This window comes from Vanellus vanellus (assembly GCF_965231255.1).
Source record: "Vanellus vanellus genome assembly, chromosome: 9".
NCBI classification, from domain to species: Eukaryota; Metazoa; Chordata; class Aves; order Charadriiformes; family Charadriidae; genus Vanellus; species Vanellus vanellus.
The window spans coordinates 25,513,271-25,534,877 of NC_138914.1; the positions used below are offsets into that span (position 1 = coordinate 25,513,271).

A 21,607-nucleotide genomic window follows, 5' to 3' on the forward strand; every position below is an offset into this window, starting at 1 on the left:
AATAAAAAAAATCTTCCACTAGAGATCTCTCTCTTTTATAAATTCACCAAGCAAGCTACAAGACAAGTGTGACCTTGTAACTGTGTTTTGTCAGCCCATTTGAGATGTAAACAAGCTTTCACCTGCAGACTACTGAAGAGATACCAGATGTCAAGGGATGGATTAGACACGTTAAATAGATGCTAATATACAGATGTTAATTGGAGTCTCCACCACTAAGACTTTTCCTGCCCCCCCCCCCCCCCCCCCCCAAATTCTTGTATACAAGATAAAAGGCAGAGGTCTCCTTCGGCAGTGGTCTCCTTTGGCAGTGCAGACCCTGCAGTCATGCTGCCCTCCCTGACCAATATTGCGACGGATTTACTCCTGCGCAAGCCCAAGGCAATCTGCACTGCAGCCTTCCATGCCGAGGCAGTCATCTGCCACGTACGCAGTGCCAAGGCAAGGATGTCCTCCCTGGCTCTCAAGGAGGTAGGACAGCCTGATGGTTTTCCAGCTCTGGGCTCCCCAGTTCAAGAAAGACAAGGAACTACTGGAGAGAGTCCAGGGGAAGGCTACGAAGATGATCAGGGCACTGGAGCATCTCCGCTGAGGAAAGGGTGAGAGACCTGGGGGTGTTCAGTCTGGAGAAGAGAAGGCTGAGAGGGGATCTCAGCAATGTTAACCAATATCTAAAGGGCGGGTGGCAAGAGGATGGGGCCAGACTCTTTTCAGTGGTGCCCAGTAACAGGACAAGGCGCAACAGGCACAAACTGGAACATGGGAAATTCTGTCTCAACATGAGGAAAATCTTCTTTCCTGTGAGGGTGGCAGAGCACTGGCACAGGCTGCCCAGAGAGGCTGTGGAGTCTCCTTCTCTGGAGATCTTCAAAACCTGCCTGGATATGACCCTGTCCAACCTGCTCGTGACGACTGTACTTTGGCAGGGGGGTTGGACTAGATGATCTCTGAAGATCCCTTCCAACTTCTACCATTCTGTGATTCTGTGACAGGTTCCTCCTCACGAATCCACACCAGCTGCCAGGTGGGACTGCAGACTGGTAGAGAGGCGAACGAGATCACATCCCCCCGACCTACAGAAAGCAGTTGAGTTTGGCCAAACAGATCTGGTTCATGCAGCGCTCACTGCTTCCTAGTCTGCTGGGTCCTCTCCACTTCCCTCTGACTAACCTCATGCTAGCACCCTGGCAGGATCAACGTTCACCAAATTTGCAGAAGGAGCAGCACGGCAATGAGGTACTGGAGAGTACAGGCTGCAATGGCAGTGTCTGAATGGCATGAATGGCCATTGTGCAAGCACTGCACTTGCAAGAGGAAGTCTGGGGCTTTCTCATACCTTCCTGTCGGTACGTTTGCCTCAGCAGGCTGTCTTCTATTCTTGGGAAAAAAGGGGACACCACAGAGCTTTAGTTGTACTCTAAAACTGTACTTGCCAACTCTGAGAGACAGAACTTCTTGCATACCACCTACCCACGTGCAATTTTCATCACTCTTCAATAGTCACTGGCCAATTTGACCCAGAAGCTACTGAATGAGTTTTAACTGACACATTTCCCAAGGGACAGGCTCTTGACATACACAAATCAGGATATGTTTGGAGATTTCAACAGAACCACCCGATTTGCACAAACTGAGGTGTGAACACTGCAGTTCACTAGCTACAGTTAATTAGTTGCTAGCGCTCATCGTATTCTTTAAAAAAACCAAAAATCCAGTACATTAAACTTTACTGTCATGATGGCTGGGGGGGGGGAAGAAAAAAGCCCAAAACGTCCCCAAACACAAAAAAAAACCCCACCAAATAAAAAGTGGAATATTTTGCAGGCATTTTGCTCAAAGCATCTTCTGTTTTCTTTTTCTGGAAAAATCTAACCCCTTCTGTCATCACTATTTCTAAAAATAGCTGTCTTGATAAATAATCAAAAGAATATGCCATTAATCTTATACAGCTGCAGCAAATACACAACAGCCTGGACTACATTACTCTGGATTCAAAGAAAATCTCTTCTAGCTACAGTTTCCTGAAGAGTAATTTCATATGATGACTCTCAAAGCAACTTCTGTGCATTCAAAAGTAGTCACACCAACAGAAGCACAGGCTTTGTGTAAAAAAAAAAAATAAATAAATTACTGTTAGAAGAGACTTCCATCACGCATGTCCTACTAGGATGCAAGGCCCTGACCCTGCAAGATGCGCTATCCAATTAGCCCTCCGCATATCACGGAGACCCACAGAAAACAACATGATCTAACAACTAGAAGCTGAACCTAAACAAACCCAAACAAGAAACACGAGGTGTGAGTTTACCTACGAAAGCATTTAAACTTCAACAACTTACCCCTGGCTATGATGGATTCTCTTATATGAAACCTTTTAAATCAAGACTGGGAACTTTTCTGTGAGATACTATCTAGGTCAGGAGCAAGTTATGGCCTGTGCCAAGCAGTAAATTATAATGACTGTCATGATCCTTTGACGTAAAACCAACCAACCAAAAAACCCAAACAATGTAAGAAAGTGATGCAAGGGATCCCTGGCCAGAGTCAGGAACTGGTTTCCGAGCACTCAACAGTAACGAATAAACTACCTTACCTTGTTTACATCCAAATATTCTACCTTTGGCACTTCTGCTGTCTCTTGTTCCTCGCTGCTTCCTTCATCGATGTCACTGTCTTCATCCTGGGTGGAGTCTCTCTTCTGCTCTGCAGAGGAAGGTTTGGTGCCCTTTTTGTCAGGTTCCATTTCCCCTGGGTTCCCAGCCACGCTGGGCTTTTTTTGCTCTGCACCGTCTTCACTGGGGAAAGTTTCCCCTGCCACGCTACAAGAAGGACTGTCGATGCCACTGTCTCTGTTGGGAATTTTACCGTTACCGTTCAGTTCTGCAGTTGAGTCTTTATTGCCAAGCTCTCCAGAGGGCTCTTTGCTCACAGTCACAGCAGTACAATCTTCATGGCTTTTGTTATCGCCTACGCTTAGCTCTTTAATTTTCATTATGTCTGTGTTAGATAGATCTGCACCGCATGGTACATCTGGCTCGTTTTCATCAGGTTCACTTTTTTCATTTGTGGAAGAGCTGCTGGAAGCCACCATGTCACAGTCACACGAGCTGGGTTGTTTGGAGGAGTCCAGGCCAGGTTCCATCTTAAGAGCTAAATTTAGCTGGTTTCTTTGAAGAATATGTACAGGTTGCCTGTGGGTGGAGAGAAAGCACCACAGTCATTCCTATTAACACTCAGAGGTTTCAAAAGTGCCCCCAAAAGAGAGAGGGCCCAATTATCATTCGATTCGAATTGTATTTCTTGCGCCTCCTTTACAATCCTAGGAGGCAAGTGTGTGCACATGGCTGTCATAATAGTCACCCAACAATTTCAGATAAAACCACCTCCCCCCAAGCCAGAAGTTTTACTGAAATGGCACCACCAGCCCCCCCCGTCCTTTCCTACTCCCCACACTGTCTTGAAGAACAGTCTGGTTTGGAGGTTTGGGGAGGGAGAAATCATCTTTTAAAAGAAGCGTTTGGTTGCGGGTTTGTTTAAACAGGAACTCACGTTCTTCAACAGAACAAAGCTTGTGGGCCAGGGCAGTTTCTGCCAGAGAGAGGATGTTTTTGAAGCATAAGGCGGCACGGCTTTTTCTTTTCAAAAGACACCTTACCAGGTTCCCCCAGGTGATAATACGCTCCAAGGCACAGTATGGCATCTCTGTCTCCATCCCCCTCTTTACAAAAAAACCCACTTAGCTCCATCAGGCAGATTTGGTCTTCAGAGAGAGTTTTCATGTGTTTGTAAAATGATCAGGTTTTACAGCAAAATACATATACTTTATCCCATTTAATGTCTCTTATACATAAAGTTTCAGAGGAAATGCTGTACGCCGCGACATTGTTTCACAGTACTTTGCAATTTAACTCTCCCCTCCCTCCAAGAAGCAAGCTAACAGTATGTCTGAAATTTATTGAATCTCAGACAAAAAACTCAGTATTTTATATCACAATAAACAAGTTCCCATAGTGCAAAACCCAATCCCAACATCAACTCAACTTACTGAAAGCAGACTCTGGGCTACTTGTTTCTGGTAGAACACTTACCAAACTCAGCAGGCCTCAATCTCCTTAAGAACAACCGTATGTTACAAACTAGAAGTTGCTGAAATACACAGTTTTATAAAAAATATAAAATAATTGTGTAGTCAGTCAAGTTTTACACTTCCAGTAGAAAACATCCCAAGGAAAGCTTCTACATGATAATTACAATTGTTTTCTACTGTTATATTCTAAGTTAAAAGTGCAGAAAAGGGAGATTAGAGCAGAACTCGCAAAGCCATATTTACCTAATACTTTCAAATTTCTCAATGAGCGTGTTGACTCCTGCCGATATTGGTATTTCTTCCTCTCCAGGTGCTAAGCTCCTTGATGACTTGGGATCAGCTGGCAAAGGCCGAGAAGGCGCAGGAGGAATTCTTTCCTGCCCAGGTTTGAGATGGACAGGCTTAGGAGGTACTAGTAACAGAGAGAGGAAAAAATAGGAGGATAAATCTCCATCTTCTTTATCCTAAACTGGGAATAAAATCCAAGTGCTCAATGCAGAATAAGGGTATCCGTTCCTTCACCATCCTTTACAAACTGTACAGGTGCAGTCCCAAAGCGTTTCTTACACCAAAGCAAGCTGCTGTATGCTAAAGAAATATGATAGGCTTCTATTTTGTATTTCTAGAGCCGTATCAGACATGTTAACGAAGCGAGTGGCTTGCAGAACTTTACCGCTTCCTTGTTACCAAACAGGATGCACAGCTCACGCTTCGTTTTTGCAAATGTGCTCACCATCTCAATCACACTAACGAGTTTCCCCTCCCATGACTTTTCAAAACTCAGGCACTCAGATACTGGGGGGGGTGGGAAAACCACCCAAAACCCAAAACCACAACCCAAAACAAACCATCGAAAAACAATCCCACCATGGATTTCAGTGCCTTGTGTTTGCTTGGTCGAAAACACCACAGGCGGAACATAATAGCTTTTCTTCCTTTTATTCTCCCTCCCCCATCTCTTCTGTGGTGTAGTCTTCATAAATTTCCTTCCTCTTTTGCTTCTACATTGAGTTATATACGATATAAATAAAACACACGTTGTAAGAACGTATCTGTTCTGCTTGGGGATTCACTAGGAGGCGAAGGCACAAAGTTTAATACAGTATTTAAAAAAAAAAATGTAACATAGTTTAAATGCAATGTATTTTTTAAAAATTTATTCAGACCTTATATTGATTGCAGAGTAAATGGGTTTGGAAATACGCAAGCAGTAACCCATGGCAACAGGTTCACGTGCTGTTCTAGTTTCATGCAGTGAAAGCAGGCTCACCGTGGCAGACCTGGTGCTAGAAGGTCGGAAGACCGACTGCGCGATTACTCCCAAAGCACACACCGCTTGGGGCGGCGCTGCCAAATATCCCCGCTGGTCTAGACTATCCAAAGAGTTAACACATTAAATGAGGAAACTCTAAATACGTGTTTTATTAAACATTTTCAAGAACAATTTATTTCAAGCGTTTCCAATTTTTAAATGGGCCATATGGCACATCAGCATAATGTGATTAACATTGTAATGGAGCTTTAATTAGCAACTCTTCTGTATGTAATTTCAGGGTTACTTTCTTTAGGAGGCTAAATGGAGGCATATGCCCCCAAAAAAGCCAATTCCTGTTGTCCCTACCCTGCAGAAAGCTCTGCATCTGTTCTAAGCTCCACGTCAGCCCAGATGTCCTCCCTGCTCCAGCGGATGGGGAGCTGCTTCGGACAGTCCTTGTCCTGAGGTCAGCGATGAAGTACTGTTAAAGAGTTTTTGAGCTCTGAGTACAGGTCAGATTCTAAGCTACCTACATTACTTGAGTTTATTTCAGCACCAAAGAATAAAATCAGATCTTCTAAGGATTTGAGCTTTGATGAGACACTTCCTATAAAAGGACTGATTTGCCCAGTCTCCAAACCCATCAGAAATTCCTGTCTTAAAATGAAGGCGCTAGAGTTCAATTTTGAAAACACCACCACAAAACCTATCTCACGCAGGAATAACAGGGAAGCAGGAAAAGAAAACCATCTTGCATGTAGATAGGATGGTGAAGCTCTATGTTTTGTTCACCAGGCTTTCACTCGCATGCCGCTTGCTGAGTGAATACCCGGCCACGTTTCTCCTTGTAAAAACAAACCAAAACAACCTACAAAACGTATCCATGCAGCCATCTGGCTCATCTAGCCAGAAAGGCAAACTCTAAGCTCTTTATAGAAGGTGCATAATGCAGCAGGCAGACAGACCAGAACCCACCCCACACTATCAGGCCCTTCACAATTTCAGACTGGTCCACGACACTTGAAAGCTCACTGCCAAAGCGTTGACTCTGAGTCTCGCTGCTGTCCATGTGAACAGTTTACGTCCTTCCTGTCAGCGGACTCCACTCGAATCACCTGAGACAACGCACACCGCACTGGGCAAAAAGGAAGGAGGAAACCACTATCGTTAGTCTGAATTTTGATTTGCTGAAATAATTTGGAGAAATGGCAACATAAGCATGGAGGCAAAGTACCTTAGCAGGCACTACTTAAGAAACAAAATTTAAACCATGCAAGATGTCTACTCCAGAGCTGACACAAAAAAGCTTACATCCGGAACTGACAAGGAAGCGGTGTTACACATCGCAACATGGACTTTCAAACTCAGAACCATTTTAGACTTCTACAAAAGAGTGAACCAAAGATCTGCACGCTAAACCCAAGCAACACCAGATGAGCTCATCTATATGTGTGCCATCGTCACCAGTGCTAAATAAACAGTCAGCCCCGAGAAAAAAGTAGATGCTGCTTTGTGGTAGGGGTCGGGACCTGAAGTGGGAGGCCAAGCAGAACCTCTGCCCATGCTCTGAAGCCACCTTCCACGAGCCCCAGCTCACGCACAAACCAATGCTGCTATTTTTGTGCTCCAGGCCCCAGGCATAAAGCAGCAGGATCTTGGATGCAGCTTCGAGTGCCCATCCTGTACACAGACAAGTAAACTGATGGAGAAAAGAAACTAAGCCCAGAAGAGTATTATGGAGCATGTTTCAGGTGGTGCCTGAAGGCTGCTGGAATGGCATTTCCCTGCTCCTCCTCCTCCTTTTTACATAGCAGCCCACGGCTATGTGGAGGAGGCAGAAAACAAGACACAAAATATTTGTTGCAGAATCACAGAATTGTCTAGGTTGGAAGGGATCTTTACAATCATCAAGTCCAACCATCAACCTAACACTGCCAAACCCACCACCAACCCATCTCCCTCAGCACCACGTCCACCCATCTTTTAAACACCTCCAGGGATGGCAATTCCACCACTGCCCTGGGCAGCCTGTTCCAATGCTTGAACAACCCTTTTGGTGAAGAAATTTTTCCTAATATCCATCCTAAACCTTCCCTGGCACAACTTGAGGCTGTTTCCTCTTGTCCTATCATCTGTTACTTGAGAGAAGAGACCGATCCCCACCTGGCTACAACCTCCTTTCAGGTAGTTGTAGAGAGCGATAAGGTCTCCCCTCAGCCTCCTCTCCTCTAGACTAAGGAACGAGTGAAATAAGAAGCAGCAGGACAGGATTAGAAAAGAGAAAGGCATGGTTAAATATGTGGGAGAAGGCACACTCCAGGTTTGACCCTGGGTGTGTAAACCAGCAGGGAATTAAGGACCCTTCCCTCACTGCAAAATGAGCATCTCAGCCTCTGCATCATTACTTCAGCTCCCCCCCCCCCCCCGCCCCCGTCATGAATTTCCCTCTCCCCAGTGCCTCCTCTACAGTAATGCAAACAGTCAACACGCATTTATGAGCGACTTGATGGAGGCATTCCCATCAATCATTCCAGCGGTGGTGGGTCTGCTGTGACTCACTTGGAAAGCTGGGGGGACCTAATAAAGACAAATTCAAGTGGTGACTTGAATGACTCATACTTGCAGATTTACTTACTTCAGTTAAGGTCCCTTGACAAGAAGAGACCAAAAAAATACACATTAGGAAGCAGACTATGAAGGGTTATCCCCTGGGAAGTGAATATACTCAAAAAAAGAATGAATGACCCAACAGCACAGCCTTGGGTGGGGGCAGAGACCTGCTCCTAGAGTCTCAGGTGGCGATGCCAGCACATCCCACCCAACAAATCAACCAGAAACAGGCCTTAATGAGGAATCCAAGTAACTCTAGGGAGAAAGCCCTGGGAAGAAAGGTTCTTGCATAAAAACACCAACAAAAAACTGAGGAAAAATTTATGTCTGCTGCAAGGACATGAACCACACTGTCACAACTACTTTTTTTTGGATGTGGCCACCAAGAGGAAGCAAGGATGGTTTACAGGAAAAATGTCAAATTCAATACAGTCAATTTAATGAAAACAACTTTTTTTTTTATTTATTTTGACAACTTAATTTTCCTGGAGAGGCATGAAGTGTTTTCCTTTTTTTACTGGGTATTCAAACCATACAGTAAAAGGAGATCAATGAACCATACAAGGGAGAAAAGCCATTTCAAATTACAAAGTCAATAAAACTGAATAAAAAAAAAAAGGTACCATCTTCCCTTCCTTGCAAAGTATCGTACATATTGTTCTCTACTGTCATACGTAAGCTAATTGCAGGCACTTTTAAAAAGTAGTTTTACTATAAAGAAGTGAAGTGAAACAATAAAATCATTATTTAAAATTTATGACAAAGAAGTATCTTTCCGGAAAATGACTGGCACATCCATGACCAAGACTTGTAGTGCCAATTTGTAGCTTTGGCTGACCTGGCTCAGTCTGAGACAACATTAGGTAGTCTGATTTTCGAGTATTGGGTACTACACAACAGCCTCTCATGGGAGTTTTCATTGGGACTCCTGTTTCTTCTTGGACTACTTCTACCGTGACATCAAGAAGCCCAACAAACTGAGTTTGGTCCAAAAAAAGTATTAGCAAGTGTAACTAGTCAAGAAAGCATTTTACCTTTGGGCGTTTATTTCAGCTCATTAACAAATTCCCATCCTTTTCAGAGCATTAACCAGCCAGTAAGATACACGGACTTCTTTGGTTCTAAGTTTATGGCTGTAATGGGAGAGAGAGCTTGGATGCGTGTGAGCAGCAGAAAAAAGTAGAAGATAGTACTTATCTCAGTGATGGAAACAGATCATACTAATCTGCTTGAGTAACTTTTAAGCATGACTTGAATCAAGCTAAGTAAGCTCCCTCCAACTTTTCTGAAACACTTACATATGAAAACCAAGCTGGGTCCTCAGTAATTGGAAATCAGGGCAATCAGTATAACAGGAAAGTATCTCCACCAGTCGAATTCACTCCATTTCTTACTGAACAGACACTTCTGCTATTCCTTTTTATTGTTATTGTTAACACCATTCATGGAACACCCACATGTTGGAAGCATTCCATTCATGGACAACCAAGACCTGAAGGTGAAAGCTCCATAAATACACGGACCTCATGAGATGTTTCAAGCATTAACTAGCATACTAACATTTAAGGTCTACTTCCAGAATCAGAAAATACATTACATTCTTTGTAGTTGTTTAAGGATGAATGAGTAGCAGATAATTGCTTTCGTATAGGCATTTGAATCGAGAGGGAGTGGTGGTACAGAGGCTCAGTATGTACAGCACACCCTAATGGTGACCAAAATACCTTTTCTCTTTTTCTCACGTGACAATGACCGTCTATCACACGGACATGCTTCTTAAAAAAACCAAAACCAAAACCACAACCTTAAGGCAAGCACCCATTATATACAATATTTTAACCAATTCTACATAGCAGGGAGTGGTGGCAGTGGAGGCACCTGACAAACTGACATTGCAAAGAGCGACCATGTGTCATTTCACTGATGGAGAAACATGAAAACCATTTATCCTCTTTCAAGAAATTTACTGCAATCTTTTTTTAGCATTCAGAAGTTTCAGGGAAGAAAAGCCTGGGGAGACCAGAAGACCTGCCTGGAGACCAGCTGGAATATGTTTCTTCCCGGCTTCTTTTCTACCGTGCTTTGGGATTGCCACCTATTTGACTACAAGTCTGGCAGGTCTGTGGAATTACCACAGCCCACATGCTACACTTGCATGGACTGGTTTAGCTTCTATTTCTCATTTTTAAAATACATTTGTTCCATTTAGGCATTTCCTGTTGCTATGCACAGTTCTTACAATAAATGGAAAACAGACCAGGTTTAAACAATAAGCTATTCTTACCTAAATACTTAAAAAAAATAAATTAATAACAAATGAAAACAATATTGCTAAATTAAACTTACACTTCACAGCTGCATGAGATATAACAACAGTACAGGAAATACAAATTGACAAGTGAAGTAATCTGTATTCCTGAATCGATTTTTTTCTTGAAGGCTTCCCTAAGAGGTTATCTAACATTGGAAAAAAATGAAGATAATAAACCCCTACCAGCTGTACTTGAACCTTAGAACATAAAAATAACCATTTTGCTGTGACCTACAATTAAAACAATTCATTTAAAAGTATTACACTTCACATGCCATAGAAGCTTGCACAACTGCTAGAAGGACAAAGCGACTTGCCTTGGGGTTTCTGCAAAGGATGCATTTTGGCCACTGGAGTTTTGGTTTTGGGCTTCCTTCCAGTTTGATGGATACATTGCGCCGGGCTGATGTGCTGCAGTTCCCCACATGCTTCCAACGCCGGATTTGAGTCAATGTGACATTTGATTTGAAAAGGAGAACAAGGGCAACCTGAGGGAGAGGGGAAAAAAAGTCAAGAGTTATTTCGTTCTATTAATCCAGAAGAAAATTTGTGCTACTTCTGGAAGCATATCACCCGTTCCAGTTCCTGAGGAAAGTGAGGGGGGTAGAGGAGGGGCGAGCCATTCACTCACAGGTTATTACAGTCAATATATCCAGCTTTAATAATCACGCCAAACTAGCTGACCGGTAAGACAGACAAAATTTCAATAATCCTATCTTTAATTACTTACTTGCTTTTTTACTATGGACACCCAAAATAAAAGAGTAAAAATAAAAGATAAAAACCATTTCAACAGGATTTCTCCAAACAAATACAAGTGCCCCAGCATACAACATCATGTTATTTGGTAAAATACACCTAAACTACAGTGAATTAGGGATGTGTCCCACGTAGGGGGAATGGTACAAGCGCCATTCCTGCAGGAGATTTAACCATTCAAGCTGCATTTTACTGCTATTGATTATGCCTCCTCACATAAAACATTAACATTCCTTCAAAAGGCCAGTCTAGAAGATGCCATTAAGATATGATCCAGTGGGAAAACAGAGAAGGAAGTGACTAATATGTTTGTTTGTCTTTTAATTTAACATTCTTGATTAATTTCTGCGGGCAATGCGGAAATAAACCCATATATCCACTTTCACGTACTGGATTTGGGGTTTCTTGGACTTGTGGCAAGCCTACAGCTCCATGAAATCCTCACACCAGCTTTACTAGTGTGTCACAAGAAGGTAAAAAACAGAGTAAGAGGGACTGCAGTTTAAAATTGCTGCAAATGAACACATGAATGTATGTGCTTCCGGCATTACTGAGAAGGGGAAAATGTATCAAATGTAGAAATTGGAATGCTAATCCATAAAAAGAAAAGGCAAAGAAAACATGACAAACATTCCTTCCATATTCCCATTTTAAAGTGGACTAGCTGAAATTACCAGCATTTTGCTGGAGCGAGAAGTGACCTGCATCATGTAGAAAGGATTCATCTAAACGTGAAAAATCAATCTGCACCTTCCCGTGATGTGTTCAAGAACGTGGCATTAGCTTCACAACTGCAACCTACTCTTGGCCAGATTTATATTAAGATCAAAAAACTGAAATGACAAACACCTCCATCCACATCAACTAAATTATCCTGGATTTATACTAATGGCATTAAACCAGGATGTGACCTTTTGAATAAAGACTTTGAAATCGGAGCCATACAGACTGCTTGGGAAGATTAGCTGAGAGCTGCCCTCAAAACGCAGAGACTCTCACAGGGATACAGATTTTAATTTTTTTTAACTAAGCATAAAATATTAAAGTCAATTTTGCTGACAAAAATAGATTCAGATGGTACAAATCTATTTACTGATCTCTGCCACCCAAACATACAACCCCTGAATTCCTCGGTACGGCTGCCAGTTGTTGCTGTTGAAACTTCATTAGCATTTCTACCGCAAAATCTGCTTTTCGGCAGATTTGAGACCAGCTATTAAAACATCCTTCCAGCTGACACCAGGAATTTATAAGTACTAGGTTTTATTCAAATATAATTTCACTTATCAGGAAAATGCAGTGCAAGTAGAGTAGATTATTAGAGCAGATTAATAGATTATTGCAAACATCATCACAGAAAGAGCTTACGCAGATGGCTCAGCTCTGGGTACCAAGAGCTCCCCGTGACAGCAGCAGCAGCGCCGTGATGGGCCAGCTTGTTAGGTAAAGGACTGTGACTTCTCCCTTATTAACAGTAAAAAATTAAAACAGTGCACAAGGGAAAAGTTCTAATTCAAGGAAATAAAAAGGGCGGCACTCAGAAAACAGAGTTCGGTGTTTCAGCAGGTCTTCACCAGTGCCCGTGACCAGGGGGGCAACGCAGCAATGTTGTATTTTCACAGTATCACAGGATTTTCCTGAAAGTTACTTTAACAATTCAATTCTCAGTGGACAAATCTGTACCTACAACAGCCCTAGAAGAGATCAAAAGACACTTCTAACCACACTATGTCATTCGATCACAGAACATGGCACCGGCCTCCAGGAGACGCTGGACGTGGCTGCAGTCCCCCACAGCAGCTGAGGGAGGAGAGCCACAGCTTCTCCTGTCCTTGGGTACTGCATCCCGGGGGTATCCTCAGTTGGGCATCCTAAGCTCCCTCTGTGCTGACCTGGGATAAGGTACTGGTTGCCCTAACCATTTCCTGTTCCTCCTCAAGCACTGCCACAAAAAGGGACTGTCTCGTTGGCATCATTTTGTAAAGTTTCAAAAGGAACGAAAACCCAATTCCTTTTTCTTTCCTACTTAGATTCATCGTTGGGGAAGCAGGTCCAACCACCTTTCTTACTGATAAAAATAAGAGCTAGTGCTTACTTGCTTGCTTTCAAGCGCATGGCACCCTTTATGTGGAGGCTAAAAGCTCTTACAACCTGCTTACGTTACTGAAAAGCAGAGTGCTTTGATCCTTATTTTAGAAATCCACACACAACTTTTTCACTTCTCCATAATCCTGTCAAACAATCAAGACAGAAGATCTGCGGCTGGTAATTACTCAACAGCCGCATCCATCTGGCCCAAAACAAGCTCTGAACTTGGCTCCGAATGCTCTAGGACTTGTGCTCAGAGGCATTTGCAGAGGAAACACTTAGCGAAGCCTTACGCTACTTCCCATTAAACAAGACGTGATGTTAATGCCCCCCCCCCATCCATCGTCCTCTAAAAATACAATATTTTCTACCATCTTATATACTGCATATATAGGTTAGTGCTGAATATATATCACTGTTCATCTACTGCCGGCACTTAACCCACGCATTTATTGATGGTACATCCAAAGAGCAAGTGGGCACAAAGCAGAAAATAAAATTGATAAGTAGCTGGAAAGAAGAGGAACTTGGAAAGCCACAAATGCCTTAAATGCCAAATGTAGTGCTGGTCCCAACTCAAGAAAAATATGCATGGGTGAAACCACAGAAGTGGTTTTCATTCTTTTTTATTTAATTTAAGCCAAGATGGTTCTCTCTATTCATCTCTGATGTGGCCCCTAGGGCTGCTTTTTGCACACAAGACAAAAATCCACTTTCCTTACGTATTTTTTCAAGTGCTATAAAATGACCTGTGAAAACAAGATTTACTGGATTATTTCACATGGAATTCTCTGAAAGTGAACCCCACTGTCTGCCGAGCGCGCTCCATGGTACTCCTGGGCATGGAAAATGCGAAGGACAACATAAATAAAAACCAAGTGTAGCCTGCGTTGCCAACCTCAAGATGTCTGTGGTTCTGCCAGATGCTTCCAGAGGTGGGAGTGGGTGACGAGCCCCCCCATTGCCTGCCCTCCCGCACCCGCCAAACCTCCAGGACTCAACGCAGAAACCACCTCCTCTCTGCTCTCCAGTCCAGTGTTGGATTGTGCAAACCCTCCGAAACTGCCATGGAAGCACTTGGGAAGGGCACCGATATACGCAAATTGAAAAAAAAAAAAAAAAAAAAGTTATTTGTGTCTAATCCTTATAAAAAGCTACTACTGATAAACAGTTATTCCCAGAGAGCCTAGCTGACGCCGACTTCGCTGATCTCTGGTTACCTGCAACAGCTCTGGGCAGAGCGCTCCAGCCACGTCTGGACGTGGAACGTGCCAGCGCCTCCCACGCACAGCCAACAGGCAGGGCTCTAAAATCCCGAGCAGGCGCTTTCAAACGTGTGAAACTGCTGTAAAACTCAGCTTTGCTACAGGCAGTCCCCATGGCTCTAACATATTTAAGGTCAAGTTCTTCGTGGCTTGTTTGTAATTCTATTCACATGAACAATGCTGCTTACAGTTTCTCTGTTCCAAACCAATCCAAGCTGAAAAGGACAATGATGATGCTTTCCAGAGACAACTTTTTTGCATTATATTAATAAAATAATATGTATTTAAGGCTCCAACTAAGGTGCCTTAAATGCCTAAGATGATGTACAATTTATATTGTCACTAAAATGGAAAAATAACTTCAGTCTTTCTGACAGAATTCAACACCACCAGGCAACTCTTTCATGGCACAGAGAAATTTCTTGAGTATCTCCCCTTTTCCTCACTAAGCTGTCTGCACCCAGAAGAGAGTCCGTATTTTTTTTTTAATTTCTCTTAGATGCTGTTGCCAACTTGAAGGCCACAATATATTTTTCTATTAGACTAAGATAAAACACAAGGATTTGGGGTGTTAAAGAGTAAAGAGACCAGTTGAACCCAAGTGGCTGAACTTCAGTTCTCCCAGTGCACAAGCCAGATTCAGATCTTGCACTTGGCACCTAGTCCCCAGGTAGCAGCGTTCAATAATAATCCCAGTTTAAAATAATAAAAAAAAAAAAAAAACAACTTGGGAGGCCTGTGATAGACAGCAGCAAGAACCAGAAATGTTCTGCCAAGCTACTGGTTTGGCGTATCCTATGTTTGCTGATCTGATAGGACTCCTCACCCAGCTTTTTGCATTATTCCTCTGAAACAAAGAAAGCCTACACCTCACCAGGCTAGCCCACCTCCCGCAGCCCCGCACGAGGCACAGAGAGCGCGCAGGGAGTAAAAGGGATGACAACCGCTGGACTAACAGAAAAAATTTTTTACAGACTCAACACACTGGAAAAGCATTGAGAAGCACCACCTACTTTAGAAGTTTGCTTTCACCGAGCATTAATACCAGTGGGGGATTTCACCATCCATCCAGAATGATGAACTTGACTTGCCCACAAGCTAAACAAGCTCTGAGAGCTTCCAGTTTCCTAATTCTTTGCTGATTTAGGCTCTCTGCAACGTTAGCGAAGTGAACAACTCCAAAAGGCAACTCAGTGTAATGTGATCCATCAGGTCCAAGTCAAAGCATGGGAAGACATTCTAATTCTCTAAGCTTCTTCAAGCATCTAAAAGTGAAAGTATTCCAGATGGAAACAGGCGGTTGCATCCAGAAATGCATCCAGTAATGGTGTCTCCATTTCTAATGCTGTTCTGTAATATACATCACGCACATCACAAACAAGCAACCGTCACCAGTCTGATTAAAAACCTGCCTGCAGGAAAATGCACAAAGATAAATGAACTAGAATTTATGTAATGGTAAAAGACATTTTTGAAGCTAATAGGAGACTGGACAACTAAGCATGTGCCCAGACCTGACCAGATTTAAAAACAAACACCACCACCCTCAGCTGTTAACATGTAGAGCTGTTTCAGCCTGGAGAAGAGAAGGCTCTGGGCAGACCTTACAGCAGCTTTCCGTTATCTGAAGGGGGCCTACAAGAAAGCTGGAGAGGGACTTTTTACAAGGGCATGTAGTGATAGGACAAGGGGGAATGGCTTCAAACTGAAAAAGAGGAGATTTAGATAGCAGGAAAAAATTCTTGACTGTGAGGGTGGTGAGCCCCTGGCGCAGGTTGCCCAGAGAAGCTGTGGCTGCCCCATCCCTGGAGGTGTTCAAGGTCAGGTTAAACGGGGCTTGGAGCAACCTGGTCTAGTGGAAGGTGTCTAGGGGGTTGGAACTAGATGATCTTCAAGGTCCCTTCCAAGCTAAACCTTTCTATGGTTCTATTTTGAAAGCTATTCCTTGCCTAGCCATATTAATAGACGTGTTAACAGGAACTTAGCTCTTCCCGAAGTTTGGCTACAAACCGAGCATGCGCTAACAGGTTCCATTAAGCCCAGTTCAAGCATGCCTGTATTTTCAACTGAAATATCCACTTAGGCATTCCCTAATGCTGTCACTGATAGCGAAGTTCTCTTTCTCTCTTCATGCCTTCCTCCTTAGTAAAAGCTTTTCAAGGAGGAGAGGCTGCTCTCATGGCAGAAACCTACTGCCAGAAAGCAAAGGGCTTCAAGGGTAGAGCTAATGGATGTATCTGAATTAAAAAGAAAAAACTGCTAAGAGGAACTCTGACACAAATTAAAAGGTGCTGAACGTCTTCCTTGTGTCAGCAGGAATCTGGCGAGTGGTGTAATACTCTGTCCTCCACGCTCAGGCTGTGTTACAGACACAGCTGGGTAAGGATGTCTTTAAAGAAGCCACAGCACTCCCTATGCTGTAGGAAACCCCAGTGTTGACAGCCTCACCTGCCACGCGCTGCAACGAAATTCATCTCGTGGCGTCAGCTCTAGCAGTGGCACAACGTTATCCCGCTTGTTCCAGTCGGATGCAAAGCGCCCAACACCGTCCTCAGAGCGGTCCACGACCAACAGCTCTGGAGACTGTTTTTCCTCACCTCTCCAATTTCACAAGTCGCCCCGCACTAGACTAGCACCCAACCCTCTCCTGCTGAGCAGGAGGGAGCAAAGCCTTTCCCACCCTTTTCTTTTCCCTCTTACGCTGCTTAACTTTAGTATTTTCCCCAAACCTGCTTAAAAACTCGCCTCTTCCTCCTGCCCATGGCCCACAAGAGCCTCTGGGAGGGGTGTAAAGCAGCACGCGCTGGCTCAGTACGCATGCCCTTCTAGCAAACCCAGCTCCATGGCACTGACAATGGTTATTTCACACGACATCTATGTTTCTGGCATTCCAAACCGTCATCCTCAGTAAGAAGAGTGACAGCCAAGTTATCACCATCAACGTTCAGAAACAGACACAACCAAGAAAACATGTTTGAAAGCAAGCGAGAATCTGGTGTGGATTGCAATTCTGCATCAGAAGAGACGCATATCACTTACTTGTGTTCCAGCAGACACCCCCACGTTTTTTCTTACTTGTTTAAGCTGTAAGACAACCAAAAAGAAGGGAGACCAGCTCCTGCTGCAGCTCTCATTTCGCGGCTTAAAATGCCATGCTCACAGGAACTGGCCTCCCCCCGTCCCACTTCCGACCATCAGTGCGGTTAGGTGACTCAAAGAACACAAACGTGGCAAACGCCAGCGGAGGAGCTTTACTAAGCAGAAGTTATGGGAGAGCGCTGCGAGGCGGCAGAAAAACGCTCTTTGGTTTTAAGTTTCATACCAGTCTGAAACGCAATACATAGGGCACGGCTGGTTGAGAAGCCTGAATTCTGAAGCAGAAAAGAAGAGAAAGCCAGATCTCTTTAAAAAGCTTAGATACAGTTCAATACTAATGTAAGAATGGTCAGTGACAGCAGCGACATGCCACGGAAACAAAAAATATCCCTGTTCTCAGCACTGACACTCTCTGGCTGCTTCACAGCTCCTCTGGGAAACGAAGGGCCCCAGTGCAACCCCAGGCAGTCTTCCCAAAGGGTTGGATTGGGGTGTCTAAACAGCTTTCTGAAGGTAAAGGCACTAAAGTCTGCTATGAACAGCCCACAGAAGTGCCAATAAATGCAATTCAGCAGGCGTCGGCTGGAGTTGGTTAAAAGATTTCCATCAAAAGTCCTGAAAACTTTCAACACTCCTCCTCTCCCCCTCCTCCTGTTCTCCCAGCAGAATCTTAGCCCAGGAAACTATGAAGGAAGAACCAAAATGTAAAATTTTCGAATGAAACGTTTCATTTCAGGGCAAGCGCCGCCCCCAGGGAGCCACAGAGGGGCTGCTGGTTTGTGTCCTTAGGAGAAATACACAAAGCCTGTGAAGCATGCCAAGCTGTTCAGTCCAAGGAGGACTGCGAGAAATTTGCTCTGTTGAGTTTAACACACTTACAACAACACAGAACTACATCCAGAAAAGAAGAGGCCTTTTCCCAGAAAGAATGAAATAGCTAAAACAAACAAATTTGTGCATATAGAGCACAAGAAGGACCATTGGCTTCCCCAGACCTGTAGCGCTAGCATTCGGGATTGGGTGTACTTTTATCCTGTTCTGACTACTTTTAAATGCCTTAGGTAAGGACACTTCCTTTAGCGTCCTATAGCGTCCCAGTGGTCACTGCTGAACCTCACTGTCAAAGTATTTTCCATAAACTTGCATCAAGATTTCTCACCTTTAACCTCATCAGACTCTTTAAAAGCAAGTTCCTGCACGCTAATCCAAGTAATTCAAGGTTATGCTTTACCAGGACCGATACACACCTTATGCCTCTCGTAACCTGAATCACAACAGACATATTCTTCAGAAATCAGTTTTCAGCTCTTACTTTTTCTGTTCTTCTCGAAACCGGTCCCAAAGGCCTGTCGCGCTGCCAGGCACTGCTCCAAGCAGTGGGCACCCCGAGTACAGCCCTACCGCACGCCCATGCTGGAGGGGCGCAAACCGAGGTAGCTCCACAGCTTTCACTGAAATTAAGGATATTTGTCTGACCACTGACTATTTCACTACTGTCTTTAGAGGGGGGTGAGTTTTCACTGTTGATTTACAACTCTTTCTAGCAATTCTCGTTTTTTACGAGCTTATTTCAGTGCAGTCTCTTTATCTCTTATTACAATCTTGTTTTTATTGCCCCATCCAGAACAGCATCTCATCCAGGTGCCTGTGCAATGCCACACAAACCCTCCCCTGCCTCTGGGACTTTTCATGGAATCATACAATTATCTAGGTTGGAAGGGACCTTTAAGATCATCAAGTCCAACCATCAACCTAACACTACCAAACCCACTACTAACCCGTGTCCCTCAGCACCAAGTCTGCCCATCTTTTAAATCCCTCCAGGGATGGCGACTCCACCACTGCCCTGGGGTGGAGTGGTGATCCTTTTGCCCTTCATCACACAGCCAGGGATTACTCCACAACTGCTTTAAAGAAATCAGTACAGAATTTTAATGATTCTTTTAATCTGATTTAATTTCATTTAAAGAATTAACTTTTCAACAGACCAATGTCAGCTCTTTCCTCACAACACTAAAGCACACTTCTTGTCCCACTCAATGCTGCTCGGACAGGGTACTGCAGCACGGTCCCTGTTTTCTGTTCTGCGTGTAAATTTAAAAGCCTCACACCCCAGACACACATGTGCCCAGCAAGAACCACTGCAGGGATTGTCGGCTCAACACGGAAGGCAGGACCATGGGTGTCAGCACGGGCTCTCGGACCTCCCAGGAGTGCTTGGTCACTACAGCTTCTCCCTTAGCCGTGGGCTAGCTGGCAAACTGCTATTCAAAACTGGCTATTAAAGTGATTCCTAAGTGTTTGCTTTACATTTATATGTAATTTATATACATTTATATAATGTACAACAGTCAGGAGAAGATCTCTGAGTGACAGAAACGAGGAGCTTTACATCTCATTCTGTATTACAGCACTACTCAACACAGGTGTGTAAACCAAATTCCTGCCGAGATCTGTATACTTATGATGTGACAAGGGAAAGAAAAGGCAGAAACACAAGCACATCTATGAAATCCTATGTCTTGAAAGTCATTACACACAACCTCACACCGGGATAAGTTAAAAACCAGAGAAAAAACCAAGCAGAAACTCACTTCTACTTTTAGGATTTTTACATTGCTCCGAATACACCCGGCCACCACCACACCACCCAAAGACAACACAAAGCAAGGACTCTTAAAAGACCGTTCAGATATTCCACATTCCCAGCAAAATGGGAATGACAATATCTGCAGAGGTGTAATACAGGATCAACTCAACTCGCTGCCGACAGAGAAAATTTAAATGACTTCCCAGGACAAAATGGCAGAATCTGGCACCTGTATGGAAGGCCATTTTTCCCTGGGGGGGGAAAAAAAAAAAAAAAAAAAATTCTAGCAGGCTGCCAAACCAATTCTTGCCAAAAACAAGGCAAAGGGAAAAAAAGAATGGGAGCAAGGACCACCACCAGCTCCCAACCCTGGTGATTCCAAGGGGGCTATAGGATTAGAAGCAGTGACCAGAAAAACCCTACTGAGAACAGAATAAAAATACGCTCACTTAAAACTAAAGCACCACAGAATACACTCTCAGGACTAACAATAGGCACATTAAAGCCCCCAAACAAAAATATTTTCTTTTCCTGTATGAAACAGGATGTGGTATCGCAGTCAGCAATCGCTTACCTTCACCTCCTGAGGCTACTAGTGACATAAAAAAAGCTGTTGTATTTTTAAATCAAACTGAGACCTCTGTTAACATCACAGGGACACCGAGGACATGGCTGGCCACACCGCACAGCCCCAACCTCCCTTCGGTCACGCGAGTCAGCCCCAAATGTCGGGGTCGTAGCAGAACCTCTCTGCAGAAGGCCCTCAGCTCTTCCGGGCTGGCACCCCGGGGACACCGTCCAGCCTCTCCCATCTCGCTCAGAGGATGAGGGACTGCAGGGAAGCAGCCCCTAACCATGCACCGCACTGGATGGATGCCAGTCCTGAGAGTGGAAAACTCTACATGTAATTATCTCTTGGCTAATAAACTTCTAAGTGAATTTAATTTAAACTCTGCTGGAGTTTAGGTGGGTGCTGATGGATTTTTTGGGGGTTGAGGGCATTTTCTAAGTAGTCTTGTGTGCTGTCTCTTGTGGCTTATGAAAATATTTTCATTTCTAGCTCTGATTTCTGTTTCTGCATCTGTAATGATGCTATCTGAGCTGTGATAATGAATGACACAGTCAATGACCTGACCCACGCCAAGGTTAAAACGTGTGCTTCTACACCCCGTCTAAGTGGGAACTCTCTCTTTTGTAATGAACCTGTACCAAAGTAATTCCTTCTCATTTTGCCTACCTTTGGTGCCCCTCTAGAGAATACCAGCCTGCCCTTCGCTTTCACCTCCACAGCCAACTCTTGGTGCAGGCGGCCGCCAGTAACCTTTGCAGTGCAATAGTGTTTCAATCGCATGTCAGCATTTGGACACATCTTACCAGATCTGGTCCCAAACTTTGGCAATATAACTCCAAGCGTGAAGTGACATTCATGCAAGGAACGCAGGAAACGGATTTTTAATTTAAAAAAAAACAAAAAAAAAAAAAAAACCACACTTAATCTCTCACTCTAGTGTTGGAGACTATTCCCAGGTAAGTCAATTCTTGACTT

General features: G+C 43.8%; 1 protein-coding gene across 1 annotated transcript in view; it reads right to left on the reverse strand.

Annotated features, from left to right (window-relative positions):
• Positions 1 to 21,607, reverse strand: part of FGD3 (FYVE, RhoGEF and PH domain containing 3) — a gene marked incomplete at its 5' end in the record, with an annotated part of 118,690 nt that overhangs the window by 46,759 nt on the left and 50,324 nt on the right. The window contains 3 exons of the mRNA XM_082487893.1: positions 2,594 to 3,191; positions 4,331 to 4,499; positions 10,581 to 10,751. Coding sequence (XP_082344019.1) covers positions 2,594 to 3,191; positions 4,331 to 4,499; positions 10,581 to 10,751 — 938 coding nt within the window. The remainder of the gene's footprint in view (positions 1 to 2,593; positions 3,192 to 4,330; positions 4,500 to 10,580; positions 10,752 to 21,607) is intronic.